Raw genomic sequence first — 27,627 nt, 5'->3', positions numbered from 1 at the left:
CTTGAACAGAAAAGAGTCCCAGTTAACGTTTTAAAAAATGAGCTGCAAATGTTTTGCGCTACAAGTTAATTTGCTTGACTGGAAAGATGAGAACGGAAGAAACCTGTGTTGGAAAACAACTTAAATTTATTAAAGAGTGACAATGCGGAAACCAACAACAAGTTGACTTTATGTACATTTTTAACGAGAAGGTACTGAAGAATTACTGGTGAGAGCAAGATAGACACATTTACATTTAAATAACACTCTTCAGGGAGCACTAAAATGGACTCAAAACGAAGTGAAGCAGTTGGAAGGGTTCAAACTCATAAAACAAACAGATCAGAGACATCCCAGAGGGAGCTGAAGGCTAAAGCATTTGGCTGGCTCGGGTCAAAGCGTCAGCCGAGGTCAGGTTTACCAAGAGCCAGAAAACCATTGTTGAAAGACAGGAGAGGTGAGATCTGTCACCACTGAGTCTGAGACCTCGGGATCATATTTACAAGTCAAACTGTGAGCAAGGTATGCATGCAGTTCTGGGAATGCACCCATGAGCAAGTCAGGCATCTGCTCATCAACAACACAATGTCGTAGCGGAGTGCTGGCTGAGACAAGCCAAAGGTTGTACATGTATATGTACCACAGCCCCAACCCAGACCACCCCTCAGCAAACAAGAAATACTAAACTAATAGGTGGAAGGTGTAGCGAACACCACTTTATTCTTGACCAGAATCAGAAAAGCACACAGGATCAAAATGCCTAGAGAATGATAAACGAGATGAATTTACATTGCTTTGAATTCCACCATTTTGGTAATGAATTCAGACAGGGATTGGAGAAGCATTGAAAATAATGGGTCATTTTCCACTCCAATTTAACTGTGGTATAAAAAAATAAAAATAAAAAAAACCTGAATTTACTTATAGCAAGCAACAGGATTTCACAGTTGTCCTTAGCATAACACTATTTCTGACAAGACGGTACACTAGAAACAAGTTCTGCACAGATGTAGGGTTTAATGTGATATCGGCTAGAGTCAAAGACGAAATGGAATACACCTCTAATGGAAGAGTTCATAAAGCTAAAGGAACAGGACTGATCAATATACAGCAAAAAAAAAATTTCCATCGGAAATCTGATAACTGTATCGCTTTCACACAAATGCAGACGCGCACACATCCAAACATTATCATACACACACAAATGCGGCCCAAAAAAAGTTATGACTTCCCTTCAAAAAATATATATATATTTTTTTTTTTAAACTAAAACCTACCCATGCCAGGATCATTTCAATATAACCTTCAATGACAGGCCCTTACTTCTATCCTTGGGCCCCCTGCCCAACCCAAATAATAATATCAGTATTGACACAAATACAATCTTAATAAAACTTGACAAGCCTTGAGAATGTGAGTCTGCATCATTGTGCACAGACCGAAACACATTCAATCCCTTCAGCTGCATCATAAGAAACAGACCTAGTCTGGTCCAACCTACTACCCAAATTTCCTGGGCCTCATACCTCACAAGTTCAGACAGGGGGAAGAGTAGGGGCAAAAGCAATCATGCACACTAGACCACAGGCATCACAATACAAGTCCCAAGCCTACAAGGGCTGCAGTGCGTTGGTTTTTGGCATATTTCAGCACTAGTGATTAATTTCAGTCGTTCATTGGCTGAAGAATTCACACACCTTGTTCACAAGCCCTTAATTGCCTGCCGACTGCACGGAAACCAAATGCCTGCAAACACCGTGGCACTCTAAGATGTGCGTTTGACAGCCCTGCTCTGAACTACCAGAAGTTAAACCAGATCTGCTGATCACGACACACGCTGTCTTGCTGCATGGGAGGTCACTGAAAGCAAAACGCTTCCATCCCAGCCCGTGGGAGCACTGTTAAACTCAACTGTAAAAGACCACAGTAGAAAAAATGGAAAAGCAATATTACAAGATTATGAGTCTCACTGCATCAGATCTATGATGTTCCTATGGTTTCTGAAGAAGTAGCTGTCTGTCTATGAACTGTACGCGGTCATGTTAGATTGATTTTTTTGGGGGGGGGGTGGGGAAGCTGGCTTAGCTGTCCCACCGGGTCTTTTTGCGTTTGGGAGGATCTGGGACTGCAAAGCTGTCTTCGGCCCTCTCGCTCCTGTCCCCCCTGCCTTCGCCCCCTGACCTGTCCCCGGTCTCCCTGTCACCCCTCCACTCCTCCCGCTCGCCCCGCCCCTCTCTGTCCCGGCGGCTCCCCTCTCCGTTCCTGCCGTCTCCGTAGCGCCCGCTGCTGTGGCGCTCCCGGTCGGCGAAGCGCTCGCGGTCTCCGCCGTGCCGCTCCCGGTCGCCGTAGCGCTCGCGCTCTCCGCCGTGCCTGTCGCCGTGGCGGTAGTGGCCCTCCCCGTGACGGTCGCGCCCGTCGCCGTGGCGATCGCGCGGGGCCTCCCGAGGCGCGGGGGGAGCCGGGAAACCCTGGGGCGGGTTGCCGTAGCCCTCAGGCAGGGAGCTGAGGGTCCCGGCGCTGGTGAACCCCGCCATCCGGGTCCCTGTGCTCAACTGAGGGGCGGCGCCCGTGGGCGGAGCCGCCCTGGGACGCTCTGCCTCGTCGGGGTCGCCCGAGGGCACGGAGCTGAGGCTGCCGGCGCTGGTCCAGCCCGCCGAGCTGCTGGAGTTGGTGCTGGTGACCTTTGGGGGGAGCCCCGACGCCGCCACAAAGTGGTTCTTGTACTGAGCCTGGAAGGCAGAGGTGCGAAGGCAGGTTAGAAGGGAACGTTCAGAGCAGGCAGGCGGGAACGAGAGAGGACAAACGGACGGACAAACTCACCTGGAAGGCCTGCTTCATGGCCGACATGCGGTCCCCCATGGCCCCGGAGGAAGGCTTGTAGGATTCGTAGTTGGAGAGAATGCCGCTGCCGCTGCCACTGCCACCACGGTCCTGCCGGACAACACACAGATTCTCAAAACAGCCCCCGTGTGGCCGGAACCCGCAACTACAAGCCGTGCCGATTCTTAAAACCTGGTTGCGAAATGGGAGACGCTCGTAACTGTGACTCCATATGGGAGTTGAGCTCTCCGGCTTGGATGTGCATTGACAGGATAAGCTGCCAGTCAGGGAGGGCGTACCGAGGTGTCTGCTCCCAGCCCGGGCCTTTCTCTGTAGCCCAGGCCACCACCCCCAATGTTCAGCTTCTTCCCTTTGCCTCCCTTGAAGCGGGACTTCCTGAACCAGGGATTCTGCACAGAAACACAGATACACAAATATTAGTTAGACCCAACTGAAAAACAGGAAGTGAATAAAAATCATTCCATCCTGACATCACAAAAACTTACAGAAATCTTTATTAGTGAACAGTCTGTAAAAGGTATGAGGTGGGGGTGTTGTGCAATATTAGCTATCCCAGAGTGTACCCTTTACCTGCATTGCCAGGTCCATAAGCTCCTTAGAGACACTCTGATTGGCTCCTTCAAGGTTGCGCACCAGGTCCCCAGCGAATGTGGTGTCCTTGTTGGTCAGGAGGGTGTAGGCCACGCCTTTCTCCCCGGCGCGGCCCGTACGCCCGATGCGATGGGTGTGTGTGTCGATGTCTCGTGCCACGTCGTAGTTCACCACAGTGCGGATCGACGGGATGTCCAGACCACGGGCTGGGAAGAGGAAAGGGTTAAAAAGGGAAACGGAAGAGAAATAAACGGGCAAAGGGAAAGAGACATTGCAGAGCGTCTTGGAACTAAAGGAACACTGAATTTTAACCAATAGCAACAACAATAAAGAATAAAAAGGAGAAAAAGCAGAAGAAGCATCAGCAGAAGACACAGAGGAATAACAACTCCATATCCCAGCTCTCCTTTCTCACCGGCTACGTCGGTGGCCACCAGCACGGGCAGGTTCTTCTTCTTGAAGTCGGCGATGACCTTGTTCCTCTCGCTCTGGTCCATGTCCCCATGCAGCAGGCCCAGGCTGTAGCCCTCCTGCGTCAGGTTGGTGGCCAGCTCCTCGCTGTTGGCCTTCTTGGTGACGAAGATGAGCACGGAGCCGGCAGAGGTGAACTCCACCACGCGCCGCGTCAGCCAGCCCCACTTCTCCAGCGCGCTGGGCAGGATCTCCACCATCTGCGTCACGTCCTCGTTGGCCTGAGGGGCAGCGATGGATACGCACCCTGAACACACCCTTACACACACCACACTTTACCAACTTACTTACAGAGGTGGGAAGTCCTGGGGTCAGAAAGTAAAGGTCCTTGCTCGTGTTTCTACCAGCCATGAACTCATTTGACAATTGTTTCTACCTCCTGGCTGAAGAATTGTGCTAATTAGCAAATCCAGGTGATTGGAACACAATACAGGGGAGGACTTTTACTTTCTGAACATGGATTCTCCACCTCTGCTTATTTGTATCTACTACTGACTCTTTTAATCCTGAACACTGTCCAAGCTGCCCTCTGCTCACGGACATGGATTTACTCGAGAAGTACAGACCATGATTAGGACACTTTTTGTTACCCCTACAACGGGGAAATGACAAGAGTGTGCGGGGGCTGTACCTCCCCGATGTCTCCCTGAACCACGCGGATGGGGTCCACCAGGATGTCCCGGGCCAGCCTCTCAATCTTCTTACGGAAAGTAGCGCTGAAGAGAAGAGCTGTGGAGACAGAGTTCCTGTTTAGGAAGCAGAAACGCACTCATGCTGCTTCACACTCACACAAGAAGCAGAGACAGGAGTGACGTTCAGACTCTCTCACACACACACACACACACAAACAGGGTACTTACTCTGTCTGTCGGGGCGCACATGACTGGCAACGGACCTCACCTGATACTCTGAAAACCAAACAAGCAGGCGAACACACACACAGCACAAGGGTTCAGTAAAATATTATATCTTAAGGTCCCATTTACATAAGTAATGTACAAAACCGCACATTGACCACTGACATGCAGCTTGTACAAGCGTGTGGCCACGGGCCTCGAGCCTGATTTGACTGAACGGCTCCGCTAACAGCCGTCCTTCAACAGAGACAGAGCAGAGGCCCTGGGGGGGGGGGGGGGGGGGCACCTACCAAACCCCATGTCGAACATGCGGTCCGCCTCGTCGAACACCAGGTAGGTGACCCTCTGCAGGGACGTGGCCTTCTTCTTCACGTGGTCGATCAGGCGGCCCTGGGGAGACGAGACGCGGTCAGGGAAGGAGGCTCGGGGGGACCGAGCGCGGCCCGGGTCCGTCCCCGCCCCTCCGGCCCCACCCCGAACCCCCGAGGGAGGCGCTTACCGGGGTGCACACCACAATTTCGGCGCCCTCCTGCAGGGCCTTGGCCTGCTCCCACATGCTGCCCCCTCCGTACACGGCCACCGAGCGCAGGGCGTAGGCCTTCCCGAAGCGCTTGCACTCCGCGTGGATCTAGGGAAGTCACAAGAGGGGCCGTGCTGAGGGGAGACCACATGCAGACCGTACACCCTCACTGAAAACCAACCCCGCACAACTAGTCGTATACCTATGGCGACATCTCCAATTCTTGCTGAACAAATGCAACTACAGTGCCAACAAGTACAAGGCGTCCATGGGACCATTACCAGAGCTGGTTAAGTTGGGTCACTGAGCATTTCTTTTACTACACTGCATTACCCATAAAGATGAAATGTCACCACATTGTTGCCGTTATGACTTTCTCATCCAACATTTAGCACATCGTCAGATTTCATTTAAAAAAAAAGATTTCATTAAAAAAAAAGTTTGTGTCTCCAAGCTTTCTGACAGAGCCATGAAATACTGACAGACCACAAAGGAGTATGCAATGATTCAAGGTTTCTTTCTATTCATGCATCAAACTCAAAAGGTTTTTCTATGACTGACAATTTCCAGCTTTGAGGATATAGCGATGTAGTGTCAGGATCAATCAAGGGGTGGAATCTGTGAGATGAGCGAGACAGAAAGCACAGCTCCCACGCCCAAACGGGGCTCCTGTGTTCACGGTTCACCCCCCTCCCCCGTCCCGACCGGGCTCTGACCTGCTGGCACAGCTCTCTGGTGGGGCAGACGATGATGGCGATGGGCCCCTCCCCGGTCTGCAGCTCCTTCTGGTCCATGATGTGCACCAGCATCGGCCAGATGAAGGCCGCCGTCTTGCCGCTGCCCGTCTTGGCGATGCCGATCATGTCGCGGCCGCTCAGGGCGATGGGGACCCCCTGAAAGAGAGGGGTCCACGGGGGGTCAAGGCCAATAAGAGCCCCCGAGCCACCGAACCCTGTGCGCCGGGTGGGCGGAGACTGCGGCCTTGTCTTAACAGCATTTGCGATTAGCGCGTAACACCAATGGGCTTTATCTGGGTGCCGGTTATGGATGTACGGATACGGGCGTGTAGTATAATGGGTAAGGAGCTGGTCTTGTAACCTAAAGGTCACAGGTTCGATTCCCAGGTAAGACACTGCTGTTGTACGCTTGAACAAGGTACTTAACTTGCGTTGCTCCAGTGTATATCCAGCTGTATAAATGGATGCAATGTAAATGCTATGTAAAACATGGCTCTGGATAAGAGCGTCTGCCAAATGCCTACAATGTAATGTAATGTAATGGATGTGACGGGTGCGGAGTGTGTGTTCCACAGGTGGGGCGTGTTTTGCAGCGTCTCATACCTGGCACTGAATGGGCGTGGGCTGCGTGTACTCCGACTTGCGGATCTGGTGCATCAGCTGCTCGTCAAAGCCAAAATGGGCGAAGCTTGTGCTGGGTTTGGGAGGGGCAGCGCCTGACACCTGTCAAAAAATTTTCATACGTAAATTGAACACAAACACACACACGTGAGCGCACACGCACAGTATAGGCTGAAGGCAAGGATTAAAGTCGTTTCTTTCGATCTACAGTACTGTGCAAAAGTCTTAGGCACCTGTAAAAAAATGCTGTACAGCTAAGATGCTTTCAAAAATAATGAAATGAAAGGTTATAAATATAAAGAACAGTAAATAGTTAAAAACTAAATAAAATCAATGTTTGGTGTGACCACCCTTTGCCTTTAAAACTACATCAATTCTCTTAGGTACACTGTCCGGCAGTTTTATAAGAAAATCGGCTGGTAGGTTGTTTCAAGCATTTTGGAGAACTTGCCACAATTCTTCTGCAGATTTTGGCTGTTTCGCTTACTTCTGGCTCTCCAGGTAATCCCAGAGACCCTTGATCAAGTTTTTATCTGAAATGTAGTTCATTACTTAAAATATTACTTTATTTAACAAAATACAAAAATGTATCTGTAAAATTTCATTTTTTGGAAAATTCATGTTTGTAAATCTCAAATTTGCTCTTTTCTACTGACACACTAATGCAGGAAACAAAAAATAAACCAAATAAGACCAAATATATACTATTTATTATATTTAAAAATCTAGGGTGCCTAAGACTTTTGCACAGTACTGTACATGTGAAATGTTGCACCGCTGTACAAATTGCACGCATTTCTGTGCACCTACCCGTAGGTTGAGTTTCTGTCTGAGCTCAACCACCTGTATGGGAGTAAGGATATTCAGCTCTTCGTGCTCGTTGTAGAAGTTCTTCTCAAAAGGGGGGTAATCGATCTGTAAAACAGGAGGAGCCGGTCAAACACAGAACCAATGCACAGCAAGCCAGAACCAAACTCACAACCATACTACCCCTACCCTGCAACTGCATGTCAATAAGCACATACAGACTTTGAATTTAATCAGTAGATAATAAATGCATGCATTAAATGTTATTTTGCACAAGTCTGAATATAATTCAGGGCGCGGGAATTGTGCTACCCTTTCCCATTTCTACTGTTGAATGGCTCTTTGGTATAAAGTACAAATTTAATTTAAGGATCTCACATTCAGAGGCTGCTTAAGAAAATAATTGAGCCCAATCTGAGAGCAAAGTGTCACAATCAATTCAACAGCCAACTGCTCCAACCAAGGGGACAATCAGTTTTTGTTTCTCATTTGACAGCACCCAGGATAAGCTCAACGCAGCAAGGTCAAGAGCAAGACAGAACGCAATCCCCGTGCAATCGGGAGGCGAACTCTTGCCTCGGAGTGGTCGATGGGGGGGAGGGGCAGGATGATCTTTTTGGCAAGAGGGGCGATGGGGTTCCCGTCGCTGTCGTAGTCCACGTTCTCCTCCTCCTCGTCCTGGGTCAGGCCGGCCGTGGGGTTCTCCGCCATGTACCGGAAGTAGGCCTCCTGCACAGAGCACAGCAGGCCTGCGTCACAGCCTGACCCACCGACCAGACCACCCCTGGCCTGGGAGGACCACACAAATCTCAGGCAGCCAAGCACGGGGCCTGACATCTCGCTTGGTACCACAGACTGTGGAGCCAGCCTAAAAAACCAGAATCGTGACCCGTGCGTCTCTGTTCAGGGAAGTGCTCACATGAAAACAAAATACTAGAGCTCCGTCAGTCGTGACAGACCTCTTCAAAATGCAACACTGAACAAATACAGGGAGAAATGAATGTCTTAAACTGTGTCTTTACAAAAAGTTCTGTCTCAAGGGTAGCTGGTGCTGAATGGGGAGAGTGGGCGGAATGGTCTATGAGGCTTGTGTTTACGGTCACAGGTCCGAGTCACTGTACTACAATCGCTGAAACTTTTGCGGTTGAAAGTTTCCTAAAAAAAAAAAAAAAGGGGGGGGAGATGAAACAATAATATTGAGAGCATAAACACTATTGCAGAACACATTAGTTCTACTGTAAATATATCTGCTTTCAAAGTCACATTGTCAAGACTGAGGAAGTGGTGTCAAATCCACTGAAATCTGTCCGTGTGTCTAAAAGGGATAACCTGGATTCAGCCATTAAAAGTAAAACATGGGCCTTAAAAGCAAGATGTCACAGGGAGAGAGAGAGAGAGCGAGCGCTTTCTGGCCAGGTGAGAGGGATGATGGGACTGAAAGAGATGGCAGGTGGGCAGCTCAGAGATACAAGAGCAGAACGCTAGTAGTTTCACTCACTTGGTCATCTTCCTCTTCAATGTCATCACGAATACCCCTGGAAAAACAAGCGGAGAAAAAAAAAACTTCCCTGCAACTCGTTCACACACCCGTCATCACCCCCCCAAAAGAACTCTCCCGCCTCTGCTCGACTAGCCCCTAAAACTTCCCCCCAGGCACATCCTCCTCCACTGAGCCGAAGAGGAATCAGGCAAGAAATCAAGACCAGATTCACATACCACTTCCAGTCAGACTTTTCAAATAGCCACTTTTGAAGCTTTTGATTCCAGCCATGTCACACCATCGTTTTCACCATTACACTTATCTGGTGATATACATTTTGTAGTCTGGAGGTATCATAAATGCAAGTAAACATTGATGGCCACACTCTATCTTTACTGATATTCCAGTAACAACCTTAATACGCAAAGAAGAAAAAAGGAGATACTGTGACCCTATCGTATGGGACCACCTCTGGCCATATCTGTACAGATACTGCCAAACATCGACAGCTGTAGTAATGCAAAATAGCATTTTCTAAGTATTGACCTTCTTGTAGAACACACAGAGCAGGTACACACTAGGGAAAAGAAAATACCAGTATGAAAGTCTTTTGCTGTGAAAATGAAGGATGTACTTACTTTTCTGGTTTCTTCTCTTTCTCCTTGTCTTCTAGTTTCCTTAAGTCTTTTGTAGCTTGGTCCTGGAAAAGTTATAGATATGAAACAGAGCTATGATAGAACACAGTTGATGGTCTAACCAGATAACTAATCCAATCTGAGATAACCATTTGCTTACAGAGCAATGAATATTCTTCCAAATCTTGGAACTGATCTCAACACTGACTTTCATGGTAATAATGTGGTATGTATTTCCTTAGATGCTTTTACTTGTTAGCAAGTTTCTCTTGAAAAGATATTTCAAAAATATACATTTTTAAAGATATGGTTGTAATTGTACATACATCCTCCAAATGACTCTTTTCCCAAATGGTCGTATTAATCTTTAGTATCTCAATATTTTTTATATTTTTAAAACAGAAATTTTAGCTGGATCTTCCTCAGCCACAGACTTATATCAAGTTTGGAAATTAAACTTTGTTAGACCTTCATAAGAAAAAATATGATGCAGAAAGTAGTCACTGTTGCCTCAAAAGACATTTACTGAGGAAAAGAAAATGCATGAACGACATTCATTTTTTCAGCGAACTATTGGGTCAGAGAGAAATTACTAACGTTAAGCCCGCATTTGACTTCCATATAGATTTTAAAGGCTAATACTGGACCTCCAACATCTTCATAACAGATTGCAGCTCAAAGCCTGCCGCAGATTGCAAACACACAAGTTCCAAACAAATGGCCACTCATCTACTCACCTCCACCTCAGCCATGAAGGCATCTAATGGGTCTTCCTCACTGTCTGAGCCCTGGGACTGGAACTGCTGTCGTGTTGGAGAGTTCTCTGCAGGGATGTAAGGCAGGTCCACATTGCTGGACTCTTCTTCATCATCTTCAAAATACCTGGAAGACAGCAAGACAACCCCCATGCCAGGTGCAAATGTTGACCTTTCCAATACGCAAGAGAGTGGAAACAGGAATATCTATAATACCTGGACAGGCTGATATTTAGTGACCAAGGCTAATGCAAAGACTACAAGATCTGTACAATTGGCAAACTATTTCAACAAGGCCTCAGCAGGGTTTCCCACAAGTCAGAAATGTACTTGTGGTTGAGTGGTGGGGGGTGGTTGTGGTATGAGACCCAATCGGCACAAAAATTGTACATTACATACATTGCAATAAATAAAAACTAAAATCAATATATTAAACATGTTTCATATATTAAACAGATATGACAAATAACAAATGGCCACCTTAACACTTATTTACGGTTTCCAATATTTTTCATAATTTCACTTCACAACTCCAACACCAAAGCTACATTATTGACTAAATGAATAGCTAAAATATATTAAAAAGCTAGCTAGTGCCCTTGAAATATATGAACCATTTTTTATGCAACTTCGGGAGAAAAAAAACAAGCCCAAAGCCACGTAATATAAGCAAATTTGGCAACTCTGGAGAGCATGCACGATTCTGCACATCCCCTTTTTGCACAAAAATAGTTGGAAGGGGTAGAACAAGGGGAGGTTGCCTGCTAGTTAATTGATTGAGGATTGCGTCATTTTCTGGGAATAAGACTGCCGTGGGAAAGCCTGTTAGGTGACTTAGGATACTAATTGGTATTCCAGAAGTGCATGCAGGATTAGAAGTTCATGACACTGAAGTCAGTTTTATTTAACAATGAAAAGATCTACAATCAATCAAGAACATATCACCCAATCACTGATGTGTGAGTGTGGACTGGGAATATGTGATGCACACTGCAGCACATCATGTGTATTGTGGACAATGAATTTGGCTGCAATACAGTGACATGAACTATCCTCATTAAGCCATTCTGCACCGATGCAAATCCAAAAATCACACAATACTCACGCATTCTCTTCATCGAAATTAGCCCTTTTTGTGCCAATCTTGTAGAAAGAGGGAAGTTGCTGGTTTTTGCCATATCCTGATGCAGTTGCTCCAAATGAAGAGTGTGCTGGCTGTGGCAAGCGGGGCTCCTCTTTTTTGCCTGTTGCCAGGCTGAAACCGCCGAAACCAAATCCCCTCTTAGCCCCAGGGCCGCCCTTGTTCCAGTTCATGACTGTTACTGCTAGAAAATGTAGTTCAAATGAAAACCAGACAGGAAAACCACAACCATCTTTAAAAAATAATCATTCACCGTTAGCAGATAAGATTCCTCAAAGACCCAGGAAATTGTCAATACAAAAGGGTACAATACTTATTTTCCTTAAGACATCCTGTAAAATGCTTCTATTATCCACTGTTTATATTTCTAATGTTTATGCAACTCAACGTGCATATTGTGTTAAAACCGACACAAAATGTAAAGCCATACGGCCAGAGCGAACTGCTGACGCTTTTGGTGCACTTCAGAGTGCTGTACACCGTTAGCCAATTCAGTTAGCTTTTAAAAAGAATCCGGGTTCACATAACTGAACATACAAAGGACAAACTGGATATAACCACCATGTTTTCTAACATGCATATCTATAAAGTAAATATGACGCACGCCCGCGTTCACTAACTATATTGCCGTACTTAATTGTTATGATTTATCACATGAATTGACGTCCACTACAATACAAAATAGCACCAAACGTCGTGGACGTCGGACCTGGCTAAGTCAGGGAGCTAGTTAAATGTATAATGACTAGCAAAATCTTACGCTGCTTTACTACGTGTTGTAATACGGTCCCTATGTGTACTGTATCCGTTGATAATTGAGCCAAGTTGATCATTCATAATTCAGTGTCAACTAAGGTGAGTAGATACTGACAAATAGCCTCCAGTATAACCAGCTAGTTTAGGTACATACATTACCGTTAGCTACAACGTGTCTGGAGCTAGCAAAGGTGGCTAGCTAGCAAGCTAATTTGACACAACAATGGGCGTATTCACAAGCAACACACCCCAGATATCAAGTTACTTACACTGTTAGTACAATAATCCCAATTGCAATTTAAACGGAAAATTGATATACATTTACAAGGCCTCGACAAAATACAACTCGAAACAACAAAAGCTAAATATGGTTAGCACCCCAGCTTAGCGAGCTAGCAGTGATACGGTTGGTTATTCTCGGTTTTACACTGCTTTCGCTAATCGTATAGCTAGTTCGTGCAACAAAGTAAGCACTAGCCGACGTAAAGGATATGCACATTTGTATACATTCAATTACACTACGAGACAACCTAAACCCTTCAAATGTCTGTAATACGACATTGTTTACATGAAACTTACCAAGTTTCCAATTCACACTGAAATAATGGATACAGTCACCTAGTAGTAGCACGGGCCCTGGAATGCAATGGTGTTTAGCGTCATCAGAACTCAACTATGGGTGCAACGTAATTGACGAGCGACGAGAAAGGTCTTCTTCTTCTTCTTTTTCTTCTTCTTCTTTTTCTTCTTTGGGTTTGGTTGGCGGACGACGCTAAAGTTGGGGTTGTCCATCACTCTTATATCCAATCATCTTTTGGCTTTCGCCGAAATCTACGCCTTTTTAAAGTACCAATCCTGTATTAGTAATTTCCTTGGAGCCATTTTTCATCCAACCAATGAATTATTGGAGGTGTCGCTCGATGGGCGAAGTCAATCGTTGCCTCTTGCAGTTTCGATAGAAGAATTTTGATTAGGATTACCACATATATATGGGTATGTAAACTGTGTTTATGGCCACTTAAAACGATTGCATCTAATATACGGTTGGCTGGATAGCTAGCAAGCAGCACGTCGTGGATTAGCTCTGCAGCAGCTGCTGATATCGCCGGGTCAAAATGGTCTTGTTGTCCTGTTAGCCACGCTAGCTATTGACTATAATGTTTCTTGTAGCTGGCTAGCCTTGATGTATTTATGAAAAAGTAATTAATGTAACTAATTTGCTGGAATACGTTTTCTTTTCAAAATATGGGGCAACAGCCTTGATCTATCAATGCAGTAAGCTATCATTAGCAAATTCAACGTTGCTTAACTTCGAACAGTCTCTGTGGTGGTTTAGCTACAGTCTATTCATTTGTAGTAGTTTTATTTGAGCAGCATTACATCGCTAGCAGTCTCCCAAGATTGGTTTTATGTTACTAAAGTCTGCGTGTGTGTGTGCATATAATCACATTTGACAGGGTACTAGTTTGTTTTTATATTTGAATGGTTGTTAATTTGTTTTTTAAAAAATGTCTTCCTCTTTAGTTGATTATTGGATGTTCCGAAGCCGTCATTACTGAAACACAAACTGTGCCAGCGCCTGCCCACCTCTCTCTGTAAGTCAGTGTGATTTTTGCAGATCATTGACTATTTTAACCTAACCGAGCTTAAAGAATAGTTCACTTTTAAATATATATATAATTTCAGTTTTGGTCTGTGCTTTTGCTAGGCCCAGACAGGGTTTGTGTCCGATGAAAGGAACTTCAGATGCTTAGAAATTTCTTAGGACCTGCCTGTTTCACAGTGGTTGGTGTGAGAGCGTTAATGGGTTTTCTTAAGCAAGAATGTATTTAATCAAAGTCTAAAGCAGTTCGTACAGCTTGAAGCAGTGAAAATCCATAAAAGTGTGATGGATAATATTGAATATTAACTAAAAAAATCATTGTTCTCCTCTCTAGGATTTTATTTTTGAATGGACATTCTGAAGCTGTAGCTGGAATAGCAGGATCCATGTCGTTTTTGGTAAGTCAGTGAGTTTATCTTGCTTATGTGGATAAGAGTGGTTAAGTGTGTGTGCTTTCTCATTGTTTCACTTTTTTCATCAGCGTTGGGTGTCCGAGAAGCTAAGCGTGGAGAGCTTAAGGGATCTGGAATTGTTTGGAGGTAAGTAAAAAAGGAAGTTGGAAATACACTCACAATCATTTCTTCAATTCAGCAAAACACCTTGCTCTGGCTTCAGATAACTGACTTTTGCCTAGTGCTGGTTCAAGCAACATACTGTCACAAACAATGGAATATTGCTGTATCAGGGGTGTTTTGCAATTTTGTTAGTATGAGGATTCATCACAAGAGAATTCATGCACCTGGTTAATGAGTTCTCATTAATAAGGAAAGTCTAGGTAAAATCTGAGATGCAACTGGATATGTTGCGCAGACAGTGCAGTGAAGTGATGTCAGTCAAGGCAGACCAGGCTCTGAAAGGCAGTTGGCAGCAAGAAATGGAAGCAGGGTTTCCCTTGGCTGACATGTACTGGCTTTTGGCTGGTCAGAATTGGAATTGTTTGGACAAATAAATCTTAACCACCATAAAATATTTCAACAAAAAAATACAGCTTTTGAAAATGTATTAAAAATAAAAATTCAACTTTGAGGTTAATAGTGTTTTGTTTTTATTAATATATGCTGACAAATACTGAGACTGTTGGGTTTTTCAGCTTCTGTGTTCATGTATGTGTATGTATGTATGTATGTGTGTATATATATATATATATATATATATATATATATATGTATATGAGAAGATGGTGGAAGCCCTTAAAACGAGAGGTATGCATATCTATTAAATTGTCAGTATGAGGTCAGACAGAGCCAGTGGAATGACTGATAAACATACTGGCATTGGTGCCCTTTGAAAATAGACAGCCTATTCTCTGTTCATTAGTCACAGCAGATGCATCAGAAACAGAAAAGCATTTAACAGACATAGACGCCAACACAACTTGTAGAACTTTTTATTTTTTCAACAAAAACCTTGTTACACTTATTTCCCATGGTTGCTCATTTTTAAAATTAAGCTAAAGCAAAATTACTTCTTTTAAATGACTAATACATTTCTTTTGGCCATGTTTAATTTCGGATTCAATTTTATACGTGGAATATTCATTATTCATGCATTTAGGTAGAAAATGTTTCATTTGGCCAATAAATTGCAATTTTGCTGGCCACCTTGGCCAACTCAAATAATGTGAAATGGAAACCCTGAATCAATGGAAGATATGTGACATAATCACTTTTTTTAAATTATTTTTTTTTAAAACTATTTGGCCCATACTACTGTAGCATAGTATATGTGGCAATGGAGCAACAATAGACCCCTATCTTACTTAGCTTTTCTGTAACATAAAGTTGTCTTGATAGGAGCGAGTGCGAGAGACAGTAAAATGCTATTTAAAATTAGCTATTTAAAAACATCATTGTTGGCCTAAGTTAGATATTGGAAGAACAGTCAATCCTGTATCCCAAGTATAAAATTAAGCAGTCGCTTCTTCTGAACCACCTTCCATTCCAAATGAAGAAGGAAAGCACTGGAGCTTCCCATGTCCTTTAGTGTGCATATCTGTGCCCTCACCATAGCATAGTTTACCAACTCCCACAAGCATCTTAGCCTGGATCATGATCTGAGTAATTAAGTGTCTGTCTGCTAATTTCTCATTCCATCACCTCTACTATATGCTGCACAAGCTGTGTAACTCTGGCTCATTCTATTGTAGGGGTTTTCTGTTTCTGTTTAAAGTATCCTTTGAGTGACATCCTCTTTCCTCAGTTTTTGGAGGTTAGTTTACACTAAATGTGTCAGACTACCAAGTCAAAATCACAAATTCTTGGGAGACTTCACTTCTATGATACAACTATAATACTTGCTGTGGAAGTGTTATACCACAGAGTCACAAGAACCGGGTAAGCTGCATTGTAGCGGACGCTCTTTCATCGAAAGTGTCGAACATGGTGAACCAGACTGCAAGTATACTCTCAATTAGGGCCCAGAGTTGTCCTGTAGCCTTCAGAAGAAGCAGACTTCAGGGATTCTTGTGCCAAATGGTTTCTTAATCAAAGACCAGACTCTCTCTGCCTCTTTTTCTGTTTGTTTTTGTTTCATTGGTGTCTTGGGTTCACCCACCCTAGAGCAAGCTCAGGGGAGCATTCACAGGAAAGTAAGTGTGGAATTCCTTCAGATCCCCCTCCCCTTTATGTCATCTGTGTGCGTACTGAGTGCGTGTACGCTTGAATCCAAGGGCCTCTTGGCTGTGCGCGTCAGTGCATGGACACCTGCTTGTCATGCTGTGCAGTTACTGTGATGAGTCTTGTCCAGTCTCACCTGCCGTCCGGGTTTCATATTGAGGGAGAGGGTGGAGACAACATTTCACAAGGGGTTCACTGATTGTAACAAGCACCTAAAATGCACAGTGGGGGCAGGTAGTACAGTGCCTGACTAAGCAAATGTGCAGTAAGGACAGGATGTATAACATGTCTGCTTGAAAGGTGATGTGTACATAAATTAGTGGTGTGGCAGGAGCATCTGGGTTGTCTTGGTAACCGCTTTAGCAAATGTGTTTAGGTTTGTGCAGAACTGTACAGCATGAGGTGGATCAGGATATTGCTTCCCAGTATGCTTTACTTTATTGTTGCTCCCATTGTAATCATGTTTGGGGAAAGACACTGGGAGCAAATTGCTAGTAGACAGAGTGCCCAGTAGTCTACACCACATCAACCGTTACACTATTGCTATGAAAATCACTAGATAAGCAGGTGAAATAAGCTCTCCAACACTGAATAATGCAGAACTCTGCATCCTCTTCAGTCAGCCTGTCTGGGTGAGTTATAAAAGAGATGGCCACAGATGCAGTGCACATGCTGTACTATCTTGACATGAGCCACTGTATCTTCCAGGACTTCACCTATCTGAGAAGCCTTTGTGAGGTCACTGTAAAATGGAGGCCAGTGGTTCTTTTGAACAGGGAGTGCTTTTGTGCCAGTTGTATAAAATGAATTCATGGACTAGAATGCACTAAGAGAAAGTTCTGTTGGTTGATTTGGCAGTGGAGCCAGTTGAGATGGAAAACTTAACTTGTGTATAACCTTTGCTTTTACATTTTTTTAATGCTCAATTTCAGATACAGCATGGCTCAGGGAGTCCCAGATTTGAGATGTCTAAACTGAAAAGCTTGTCAGTGCTCACATGAAAGGATTTTGATCGTGGTTTCACAAACTAGAAATGGCTACAGCATATGTTACGCCTTGTATTTGCATTTTCGTGTTATTATGCAAGCCCAGGACTTTTATGTCTTCATTTCATCTTATATTAATTTTATTTGATGAAGTTTTGACATTATGAAACCCTGTCTGGTCTGAATATTGGGTCCACTATATTGGGCTATGTTCTTGAGTAGTCTGCATATCCACTGTCTCCATTGATATCCTCACAATGAGCATTTCTTTCTCTTTGCCTCCCTGGAAAGTGAAGGGAGATGTGATCTGCTTATTCTACGCTTCCTTGTTTAGTCGGGACTTTTATCAAGTCAAGAGGCCTCCCCTGTTACAAAGGGGCAAGATGGGGCATGGCTGAATACTGATAATCTTGCATTGCTTGGTGCCAGAGTTGCTCTGCAGAAGAACCGCTTTGTTGTGCTGCTGCCAGACTGGAAAAAAAGTGCTGTGCTTGCTTCGCTGGTCGTCGCTGAGAGCCTTTGCACCTGGGTGTGTCCCAGCATCCCCTGCTCCATGCAGTATGGCAGCTGCTACTGGTCAAACTCCAGGCCTCAAGAACCAGAAAAGTCTCCTGGCCTCCTGGCTGTCAGCCACTTCCTGTTTGCCTCATTTTGATTGCTCAGAATTAGTTTATTTTTTTCAACATGGAATTTTGTGGGCTAGATAAATAACTTGTGTATATTAAATGAGGCAGTTTGTCATTTGAGTGGCTGGAGTTTGATGACAAAGCTTTATGAAAATAAGCACGGTTTAATTTCAGTTTGTGTCATTTAACTTATTAATATGTAGATCAAGATCTATACTCTAATCCATTATTACCACCTGTAAGTGATGCATTTTAATAGGAACTTTTAATGGAGTTCATGGAAATGCTGAAGACATTGTTGGACTGTGACATGTGGTTTGTATCCCTTTTCCCTTTTCCTATGGTATACCTGAAAGGAATCTACCCCCACTCTGCATGTGTCCTGTATTTGGGTGTAATTACCTGCCTAAGGCACTGAATGTGTGAGGAATATAAATACCCCTGTAAGGCCTGGTGTACAGCCGTCTAAAGCCTGCTGCCCAACAAAGATTCACTCCACATGTCACAATCACTGCAGGGGGTAAGCAATGTCAGCACACCAACCCCACAGCTCCGAAGCGAAGTAAAACATGGCTCTGTGGTTGGGTGTGTCTGCTGCTAAGACTCTTTATCTCTGTGTCCACCCCCGCTACCAGCCTTCCACTCAGATCCATGAGGACAGCTGTGAGTCTCTGACCTCCGTTCCTCGCCCGGACACCATGGGGAGCTTTCTACCGGACAGTGCCTCCTATGAGCTCCTCACCATCATAGGTCAGTACAGTACGGGGCCCTCCTGCCACCGCCAATGGCAACTTGGCGGAATACAAACTGCTACATCAACCAGTCATCCTGGATTCCGCTGTACCATTAGATCTGATTTAGAGCAGGGTTCCATTGTAATATTCTATGCTAATTTGCAGAACACTTTTGAGTTACTATCAAGTTTTTTGTTTGTAGGCTAACTCTGTTGAATCTTCACCATCAGATTTAGAAACAGCTGACTGAGTATCACTGTTCAATAAGGATGTAAAGATATATTTAGCTAACAATTAGGTATGATACACAATAGACTACAGCGTTCATGATGGTTGGGCTTTTGCGATTGCAGACCAAGGCTGGGGGATGAAGGCCTAAATTAATAGTACAATTAATAAGCAAGCTAGTGTCCTTCTGTCCTTGAGCAATAGTAAGCATAAATGTTGGAAAAAACAGGTTGCTTGTTACATTTCCAAACAAGCAACCAGATTTCTTTTAAGAAGGCCAAAACCGCAACCCTTGACTTCTCGTGTTTTTCAGGCGACTTCATTGCGTATTACCGGACTTGGCCAGCAGCTTATGTTGTTCAGTGCTGTAGCTAAGCGCCGTTCAACACATTGTGTCCTACATCTAGTTTAGGACAACTTGTTGCTTCATACCATGTTGTGGTATGAAGATATCACATTGGGAATATAAGAATGAGTTTGGAAACATTACAAGACAACCTGTCTTTTCTGCAACCAAAAATTCATGGTGATGGTTTATGATCGTCTGGAACGCATTTTTTATCGTCCCCAGGACATCATTAGTCTGGAGCCCTGTTAGAGTGATAACTAACGGAGTTTACGAGCATCCCACCACATGCTGCAGTCTAACGCACGTCTTCTGTGTGCAGGCAGCGGGCTGGAGGGCCTGATGACTGTGAACCTTGCGAGATACCGGCCCACCGGCGAACACGTGGCCGTCCGCCGCATTGACCTAGAGTCCTGCACCAACGACATGGTCAACTACCTGCAGGTCAGGGGTCTTTGCTGCACAGAGAACGCATCCCGAACCCAGGAGGAATGAAATGCTGATAGTTTTGTTTGTGTTGCAGGGGGAGCTCCATGTCTCTAAGCTGTTCCACCACCCCAGCATCCTCCCCTATAAAAGCATCTTCATTGCAGAGAACGAGCTTTGGGTTATCACCCCTTTCATGGCCTATGGTGAGAGAGAGAGAGAGAGTGACCTTTCTAACCTTTTCTCCTTTATCATACTGTGTTCTTTGCAATATGTACTGTACACACACACACACACACACAGTGTGCTCACTCTGCCCTGTATACACACACACACACACACACGCACACACAGTGTGCTCACTCTGCCCTGTACACACACACACACACACACACACACAGTATACTCACACTGCCCTGTACACACACACACAGCATACTCCCTTTGCCCTGTACGCGTGCCCACACACACACACACAAACACATTATACTCACACATGCACACTCACTCACACACATATGCAGTGTTCTGACTCTGCTCTTTGCTGACAGGCTCCGCTAGAGACCTGATCACCACGCACTTCACAGATGGCATGAGTGAACTGGCCATCGCCTACATCCTGCTCGGTGTAATAAAGGCCCTGGAATACATCCACCACATGGGCTATGTACACAGGTGAGACCCCATACTCAAATCAAAATGCTGTAATAAGACACACCCCTCTATTCTACAACCTCAGGATGGCAGGCTCCTCCCCCTCTGCTAGCCTGCATTTCCTGCTCACATCAGCTGTCCCTTGGGGGTGGAATGAGCTTCCCTCAGCAGTCAGAACTGCAGAGACATTGGCCATCTTCTGATGCAGTTAGCTGATGCACTTCTTCAGACTGCACTTCAGCTCCTCCTCCCTGACCCTCTCTTGCACTTTTACCTAGTCATAACATCTGATTAGGTGTAACTGTCTTTTTTTTGTTTTTGTTTTCAGAGCCTGTGGCTCTTTGCTGATGTTTTTATCTAGTTTAATGCACATTCGATTAGTTTGGTTCTTGTTTTAAATTACGTAAGCTTCAGTATCAGATGATTGATGGTAATTGAGCAGACTTATCTAGAGCAACTTGCACGGATTATTATCGTTTTTTGTATACATACAGTCCATTCATCCAGCTGGATAGCAGGGCCCCACCTTGAATTGAACCTGTGACCTGTGATTTACAAACCATTATCATATTGGCTCACAAGTAGTCAGTTGAGTGTTCACTTCTTGCACCTGCAGTCCCAGTTGGGACTATACTTTTCCCACTCTAGGAAATTGCTGCTCTTTGATCCTTGATAGCAATTTTATACTCCTTGAACAAAAGATTACAATTGACTAAACCTGCTGTTATTGAAAGGGTTTAATGTCATGAGCTCTGAACAGTTCTTAAAGGCAGCCGTGTGTACCATGTGACAGGAGTGTGAAGGCGAGCCACGTGCTGGTTTCTGCAGACGGCCAGGTGTTCCTGTCAGGACTGCGCAGCATCTTCAGCCTGATCCGCCATGGCCAGCGCACCCGCGTCGTCCACAACTTCCCCCAGTACAGTGTTAAAGTGCTGCCCTGGCTCAGCCCCGAGGTCCTGCAGCAGGTACCACAGCCATGCCTGGAAGATACGCACATGCACACTAGGGATGTATCCGAATCCGAATACTGTATTCGGGAAAGCACAAATAATGCGATGGAAACATTCAGGGTCCAAGTTGAACTATGCGGTTGTTCCCTGCACTTGGACTGGTACTTCTCTCTAGGGGTTTCGTCATACTTGTTCCTGGTTATGGTTATACACTTTGTTGTACGTCGCTCTGGATAAGAGCGTCTGCCAAATGCCTGTAATGTAATGTAATGAAACAGATATTTCTTCAACTTGAGGTTGCTTGTTATTATTCGGATTTGGGGAAAAAAAAGTCAGCTCCATGTCGAGTTCTCATAGCCTCTATCTAACATTACACGGGCAGAGAGAGAGAGTATCTGGAACTCCGGCACATAGCAGCTGCCTCATGACGGCGAACCAATCATAAAGCAAGCTGGCTTTCAAAACCCGTTTCAGAGGGTCTTAGAAAGACGTTTTGTCTACACTGCGCGACCACACCATTTAAAACGCAAGACAGTGCTAGGGAGATTAATTTGATTGACTTATGGTTTCGTGCAGTTCAAATAATGTAATGACAAAAAATGTATGGTACATGGTATAAAATAATTGTATGGTATAAAACGAGAAGGAACTATTTTTTCTTGATAGAATCATTGTTTTCATAGAATTAACGATCAGAGGTGCAAATAGAACTACCAACCAGAGTTTTGCTTGACAACGGTAAAATAATATGCCCAAACGCCCGCGAAAGAATATTTCACTTTCAGCTGATTAAATCTATAAAAATCAATACATATAAAAGTAACCATATAGCTATATTCATTGTTGGTAACCCGTTGTATAAGTGGAATAAACCTCTCCGGGCTGTCCCGTTATTGGAAAATAATGTACTTCGGGGCATGGTTAATTTTTGGTTTTAGGTCAGAATGGTCTCATGGCATGCTTGCTGTCCCAGCTAGCTAGCTAGCGAGCTGACTATTGAATTGTCTTAAAAACAGCGGTTACTATAAATGCAGTCGTTCACAAAAATGCGTCCCGTAGCCATGAGTTAAATCATCACCTATTCTATTGTCCAAATAAGGGACGATTCCGATTTGCGGGATGCGTAAATAAAGCTAGCAACAGTAACTAGAAATGTGATTCAACGTTGCCATAAATTGTGAAATTGGATATTGAAAAGGGGAGGGGATGGAACAACAATTCAAAAGCGAAAGAATAATGTTGCTGTTTAAACTGCTTTAGAATGCTGGATTTTGTAGTGCATTGATTTTAGAACTGTTAAAAGGCCGAGGTGTCCCTTTACTGGGAAATAACGCCCACCCTTGGACCAATCAGAATCGAGTATTCAGCCAAGCCGTTGTATAATTTCCAATAACGGGACAGCCCGTCGTGTTTATTCCTTAGCCTACATAACACCGTTAACAAAATGACGTTAACAAATCACTGCAAGCAATGACATTCCGTTTTTATCAACATTAGACATTACAAAATGGCGCATGCCAACGTTGCGAGGTAATGCAAAAGCGTTGCGAGGGAACGGAAAGTAGCTCAAAAAAAAAAAAAAAATCCCCACCATGACCCTTGGGGCTCCAGTCCAGTTTTTTTTTTAAATTCCAGTCCAGGTTTTTTTTCTTCCAGTCCAGTTTTCTTTAAAAATTCCAGTCTAGGTTTTTTTTTTCTTCCAGTCCAGTTTTCTTTAAAAATTCCAGTCCAGGTTTTTTTTTTCTTCCAGTCCAGTTTTTTTAAAATTCCAGTCCAGGTTTTTTTTCCTTCCAGTCCAGTTTTTTTAAAATTCCAGTCCAGGTTTTTTTTTCTTCCAGTCCAGTTTTTAAAAAATTCCAGTCCAGGTTTTTTTTCTTCCAGTCCAGTTTAAAAAAAAATTCCAGTCCAGGTTTTTTTTTCTTCCAGTCCAGTTTTTAAAAAAATTCCAGTCCAGGTTTTTTTTCTTTCTTCCAGTCCAGTTTTTTTTTCATCCAGTCCAGGTTTTTTAAATTCTTTTTATTTTTATTTTTTTACCTTGCAACAAGTTATTTCTCAGTAAAGGGACACCTCGGCCTTTTAACTAAAATCAATGCGCTACGAAATCCAGCATTCTAAAGCAGTTTAAGGGGAGGTAACACCGTCAAAAACGATGATTTTGGTTCCATCTGCCGATTTTGATATTTTTTGATATTTTGCTTCTATAACTTATTTAGCTTCATAAGATGAACAAACTAAAGGTAAACAGTCGTTATAAATAGTTAATTTAGATGATAATATAACACCATCGTCAAGTACACAAAGCATAAAATGAGCTTATGATAGCATCTTTTATGAATAAATGCCTCTGCGGTTTTAAAACTGACCTGGTTGAATCATATATCGTTAAAAAGCTTGTTTCCTGGAGCGTACTGCTAGAACGGCCATTGGTTCATAAAACTTAGTTTATGTAAAATTAAAAAGAGAGAGATGAAAAGTACAGTATGAGGATGTGGAAATATATTTCATAATTATTTGTATGCCAATATTAAATCAGTTTGGTGCTTTGAAGGCACAACAATTGCATTGACAATGAATATTAGGTTAGAAAATCCGTTTACCCGATTTAACGGGACTTTCGTATAAACCACGCCCACTTCCGAATACAGATACACAGACAGATAATTTTGTTGGTTGAACAGATACAGATAATGATGTCTCTGCACACCCCTAATGCACACACACACACACACACACAAAGGCACGCACACAAACATGCACGTACACTCACGCACACGTGCACGTAAACACACGGACGCAAACTTGCACGTACACACGCATGCGTGCACATACACGCATGCACAAACACACGCACACACACAAACGTGCACATACACACACTCGCGCACATGCGCACGCACACACACACACACACACACACACACACACACATACTGTAATCACAAATGAAGCAGGTTGTCCTCTTTTTTTCCCCCCACAGAACCTGCAGGGCTATGACTTTCATTCTGACATCTACAGCCTGGGGATCACGGCCTGTGAGCTGGCCAATGGCCACGTCCCTTTCAAGGATATGCATGCCACTCAGGTGAGCCCAGTTGCATTGCTTTGTGGTTCTGTGTGGTTCCTTTCTTTCCTTTTACTTGGCCTGCTGTAAATCCAGTATAGGTAAGGTACCCCTTTTTATCAAATTTAAATGATTTATGCAAATATTATTTATGTTATTATCTCTTTTGTAGTTTGTACTCATCCTTTAATGTCATCTTACGTAGCTAATTCACAAGCTAACTACAGGTTAACAAATGTGAAATTCACTGGATGAGCTCTAGTCTTTACTTGCATACATTGGTGACATCACAAGCATCTGGAGCTTTGTGGTGAGAAGAGCAAATATGTTAGCTAACCGGCCGCTGAAGTTGATGACTAGCTTGTTTGTAATGGTCATAGCACAATATGATCAAGTATCCACTGCTTTTTCAAACTCATACTAACCTATAGTTGTGTATTACAGGTGCAGTAGTGCCCTCTACAGTTCAGTGTGTGTAAAAAAGCAGTTAAATTAGAATTATAAACTACACAAATTAAAATAATTATTCTACTTTATGGATTATACCATTTTCCTCCAAAAAGGAGGTGCACCTAACACAACCAGTGTATCAGATCTACTGAGGTTCACAGCAAATGGGTATATGCATTTTTCATAATGAAAAGCCTAGCAGCCTCAGAAATGCTCCATCACATTTGTAGCCTGGTGCTCATAAGAACCCTTGTGTCTGCTAATGCTGCAGATGCTGCTTGAGAAGCTGAACGGCACGGTGCCCTGCCTGCTGGACACCAGCACCATCCCCCCAGAGGAGCTCACCATGAAGCCCTCCTGCTCTGGAGCCGACTCTGGCATCTGCGAGGGCCCGGGGGCCAGCGGGTCCCGCCACACCAACGGGGAGCCGTCCGCTACGGGCCCCCACCCGTACAGCCGCACCTTCAGCCCCCACTTCCATGCCTTTGTGGAGCTCTGCTTGCAGAGGGACCCTGAGAAGAGGCACGTGTCATTGTACAATGAGTTACTGTCAGCCCTCCTGCTGCTGTCACGATTGCTCCTGCCGCTCTCTTTCAGTTATTTAATTTGCATTTTCTGCAGGCTGATGACTGTTACTATTCATATTTTTTTAAATCAAAGAGACAAGTGATTGACCTTCTTCTGTTACTGTTTCACCTCTTTTAGACCATCAGCCAGTGCACTCCTTGGACACCCTTTCTTCAAACAGGTGAGTGGTACCTCCTCTGGCATTACGACAGATGTGAGCAGAATCTGCAGTACCACAGGTATGATGCTTCAATGAGGACTGTCCAAATCCTTAGCATTCCGAATCTTCCCCAGATTAAACGGCGCCCCTCTGAGGCCCTGCCCGAACTGCTTCAGCCTGTGACGGCCATCGCCAGCTACGACTGCGCCCCGCCGGCCGACTCACCCAACGGCATGGCCAGCCTGGAGTCCAGTCTCAGTCACCTGGACGTGGATGACTGGGACTTCTGACAGTGCTGAGGAAAGAAAGATTGGTCAGCCTCAGTTCCGTGTGTCGTCAAAAGGCTAATTTTAGACAGGACTGACCAATTAATTTGAATGACCTGACTGAAATCAGTTAGTCTACGGCGGCCTGAGCTGACGGACTGTGGATTGGACACGTTGATTTTTAAACTGTAAATATTTTATTGCTAACCAAGGATCCTTCGGGTGAACTTTGAGAGTTGATTAAAACTAGAGGAAGCCTCCTCTTCTTTCTTTTCCTGACCTCTCCCATGGCTTCGGGATGCATGTGCTGCTAAGTTCAGATTCTTATAGATGATAAAGTCGTGCCATTGGACATACTGAAAGACCGCAGAGTAGCAGCATGTGCATTCTTGCCTTTGCAGCAGTGTTATTGGACAACCGGAACTGGTGCTGCCTCACAGCTGGCTGAAAACGCACACATGCACACACACATACACTTTACTTGCCCTGTGCCATTGTGCAGTTATACTACAGTTTGTTAGGTGTTTTAAATAAGGGACCCGCCTTTCTCAAAATCCTGTTTGTATTTCTGCCGCTTGAAAGCTGTGGAAATCCTTTTTTGAAAAGTTCAGATCACTGGGGAAGTAAGAATCTGCTTTGTATAATACTGTTTATTTATAAACAGAGAGGGTCACAGTGATGTTTGTCTGGTTCAGACCTGGGTCAAATACGTATTTGTGTTGGATTCAAAAACTCTTTTACTTTGCTTTACTGATCTGGTGTCTGGTTACTTGTCTGGTCTATTGGAACCAATGAAATACTCAAAAAAAGTGCGAACCCCGCCTTCAGGTCATATTGGCAGGCTCTGTTACACCAGGCAAGATTAATAGAGCACAGAAAAGTATTTGAATCCAAAACAAATACGTATTTGACCCAGGTCTGGTCTTGTCACAAGGTGAACATACGGCAAATGCTAGTCTAAAGCTGCCAGTGATTGATGCTGGATTGAAAGTGCTTCTCACATACTTTTATACTTTACCTGAATTCCCCCAGTACATTAATTCCCCCTGTACCATAGACTGCAATAACTGAAATGAGAATCTAATAATACGGTCTAATAAATAAAGTAGCCTGCCAGAACAGGATTTTCTCAGCAAAAAAAAGAAATGTCAGAAGAAGCAGCTAGCTTAGCTTCAGTGAACCCTTTCAGACTTTGATTAGGAAAGTGTTGCGCGATATCAGTAGCTGTGCAGCAAACATTTTTTTAATGATGGTGATACATTAAGTATATGTGAAAGGACAAACAGCTGAATATACTTGGCTGTGATTTTGTATTGTATTCTAAAGCTTACAGCTGAGAACGGACAGCATACCAAATACCGCCAATGTAGAACTTTCCCACACATCTTTTCTGAAACGATAGACAGTACTATCTTATTCTAGATTCCTCATTACAGGATACATGCAACCTTTAGGCAGACAGTTCAATATTTAAATCTTCGATAATATAGGTAATTGTATTTTCATAATGAAAATGTATGGATATTCACTATTGCTGATTTCTTTTATCTTAAATCGGTTCCCTCTCCTATATTTTGGATGACAGTATTGGTAATATTGATCTTCACACTTTCCACTAGTGCTGAGTTCATCATTGTTGGGGCTGGAGGTTTGGAAGAACACACGATGTGTTAATTGTCCTCATCTGTCAAATAAAAAATAAAAAAAAACAATGTGAATGTCTGCCAGTGGGTGTTTTATTTTTGATTGAATAATTTATTAAAG

The 27,627-nt window shown here is 44.0% G+C and overlaps 2 protein-coding genes across 7 annotated transcripts; one reads left to right on the top strand and one right to left on the bottom strand.

Annotated features, from left to right (window-relative positions):
• Window positions 1-106: 106 nt before the first annotated feature.
• Window positions 107-12,919, bottom strand: ddx42 (DEAD (Asp-Glu-Ala-Asp) box helicase 42). Of its 3 annotated transcripts, none has more exons than XM_035404137.1 (18): window positions 12,771-12,919; window positions 11,400-11,619; window positions 10,277-10,421; window positions 9,543-9,604; window positions 8,923-8,959; window positions 8,001-8,153; window positions 7,428-7,532; window positions 6,600-6,719; window positions 5,976-6,152; window positions 5,239-5,367; window positions 5,030-5,129; window positions 4,743-4,790; window positions 4,514-4,611; window positions 3,827-4,103; window positions 3,391-3,617; window positions 3,099-3,209; window positions 2,800-2,910; window positions 107-2,708 (listed from the first exon to the last, which is right to left on the bottom strand). In XM_035404137.1, the coding sequence occupies exons 2-18, from the start codon at window positions 11,606-11,608 to the stop codon at window positions 2,061-2,063; spliced, it is 2,757 nt and encodes a 918-aa protein (XP_035260028.1). In that variant the 5' UTR covers window positions 11,609-11,619; window positions 12,771-12,919; the 3' UTR covers window positions 107-2,060. The 3 variants fall into 3 exon arrangements, with proteins under 3 accessions (XP_035260028.1, XP_035260029.1, XP_035260030.1); XM_035404138.1 differs by having other exon boundaries at window positions 11,400-11,616; window positions 12,771-12,916; XM_035404139.1 differs by lacking the exons at window positions 8,923-8,959; window positions 11,400-11,619; window positions 12,771-12,919 and having other exon boundaries at window positions 10,277-10,327.
• A 25-nt stretch (window positions 12,920-12,944) lies between these two features.
• On the top strand, window positions 12,945-27,585 carry LOC118220317 (STE20-related kinase adapter protein alpha-like). 4 transcript variants are annotated; one of them, XM_035404140.1, is made up of 14 exons: window positions 12,945-13,184; window positions 13,716-13,786; window positions 14,129-14,192; window positions 14,276-14,333; window positions 16,353-16,381; window positions 18,657-18,771; window positions 19,652-19,773; window positions 19,853-19,961; window positions 20,307-20,430; window positions 21,203-21,374; window positions 24,337-24,441; window positions 25,142-25,392; window positions 25,576-25,618; window positions 25,732-27,585. In XM_035404140.1, exons 3-14 carry the CDS (start codon window positions 14,181-14,183, stop codon window positions 25,885-25,887), a joined length of 1,296 nt encoding a protein of 431 aa, XP_035260031.1. In that variant the 5' UTR covers window positions 12,945-13,184; window positions 13,716-13,786; window positions 14,129-14,180; the 3' UTR covers window positions 25,888-27,585. The 4 variants fall into 4 exon arrangements, with proteins under 4 accessions (XP_035260031.1, XP_035260034.1, XP_035260032.1 ...); XM_035404143.1 differs by lacking the exon at window positions 16,353-16,381; XM_035404141.1 differs by lacking the exons at window positions 12,945-13,184; window positions 13,716-13,786; window positions 14,129-14,192; window positions 16,353-16,381 and adding an exon at window positions 18,378-18,541.
• The last annotated feature ends 42 nt before the right edge of the window (window positions 27,586-27,627 follow it).

This window comes from Anguilla anguilla, chromosome 2, assembly GCF_013347855.1.
Source record: "Anguilla anguilla isolate fAngAng1 chromosome 2, fAngAng1.pri, whole genome shotgun sequence".
Classification (NCBI taxonomy): Eukaryota; Metazoa; Chordata; class Actinopteri; order Anguilliformes; family Anguillidae; genus Anguilla; species Anguilla anguilla.
The sequence above is the reverse complement of the archived record's forward strand: the minus strand, read 5'-3'. Positions and strand labels throughout refer to the sequence as shown.

Excerpts from the sequence above, each read along its gene's own strand:
- ddx42 (XM_035404137.1), bottom strand. The coding sequence starts at position 11,608 with ATGAACTGGAACAAGGGCGGCCCTGGGGCTAAGAGGGGATTTGGTTTC. Across the intron at positions 6,720-7,427 it reads GACAGAAACTCAACCTACGG|GTGTCAGGCGCTGCCCCTCC; the intron begins GTAGGTGCACAG and ends ATTTTTTGACAG. Across the intron at positions 3,210-3,390 it reads TTATGGACCTGGCAATGCAG|AATCCCTGGTTCAGGAAGTC; the intron begins GTAAAGGGTACA and ends GTTTCTGTGCAG.
- LOC118220317 (XM_035404140.1), top strand. Across the intron at positions 14,334-16,352 it reads GGATCTGGAATTGTTTGGAG|AGCAAGCTCAGGGGAGCATT; the intron begins GTAAGTAAAAAA and ends CACCCACCCTAG. Across the intron at positions 24,442-25,141 it reads AGGATATGCATGCCACTCAG|ATGCTGCTTGAGAAGCTGAA; the intron begins GTGAGCCCAGTT and ends CTAATGCTGCAG.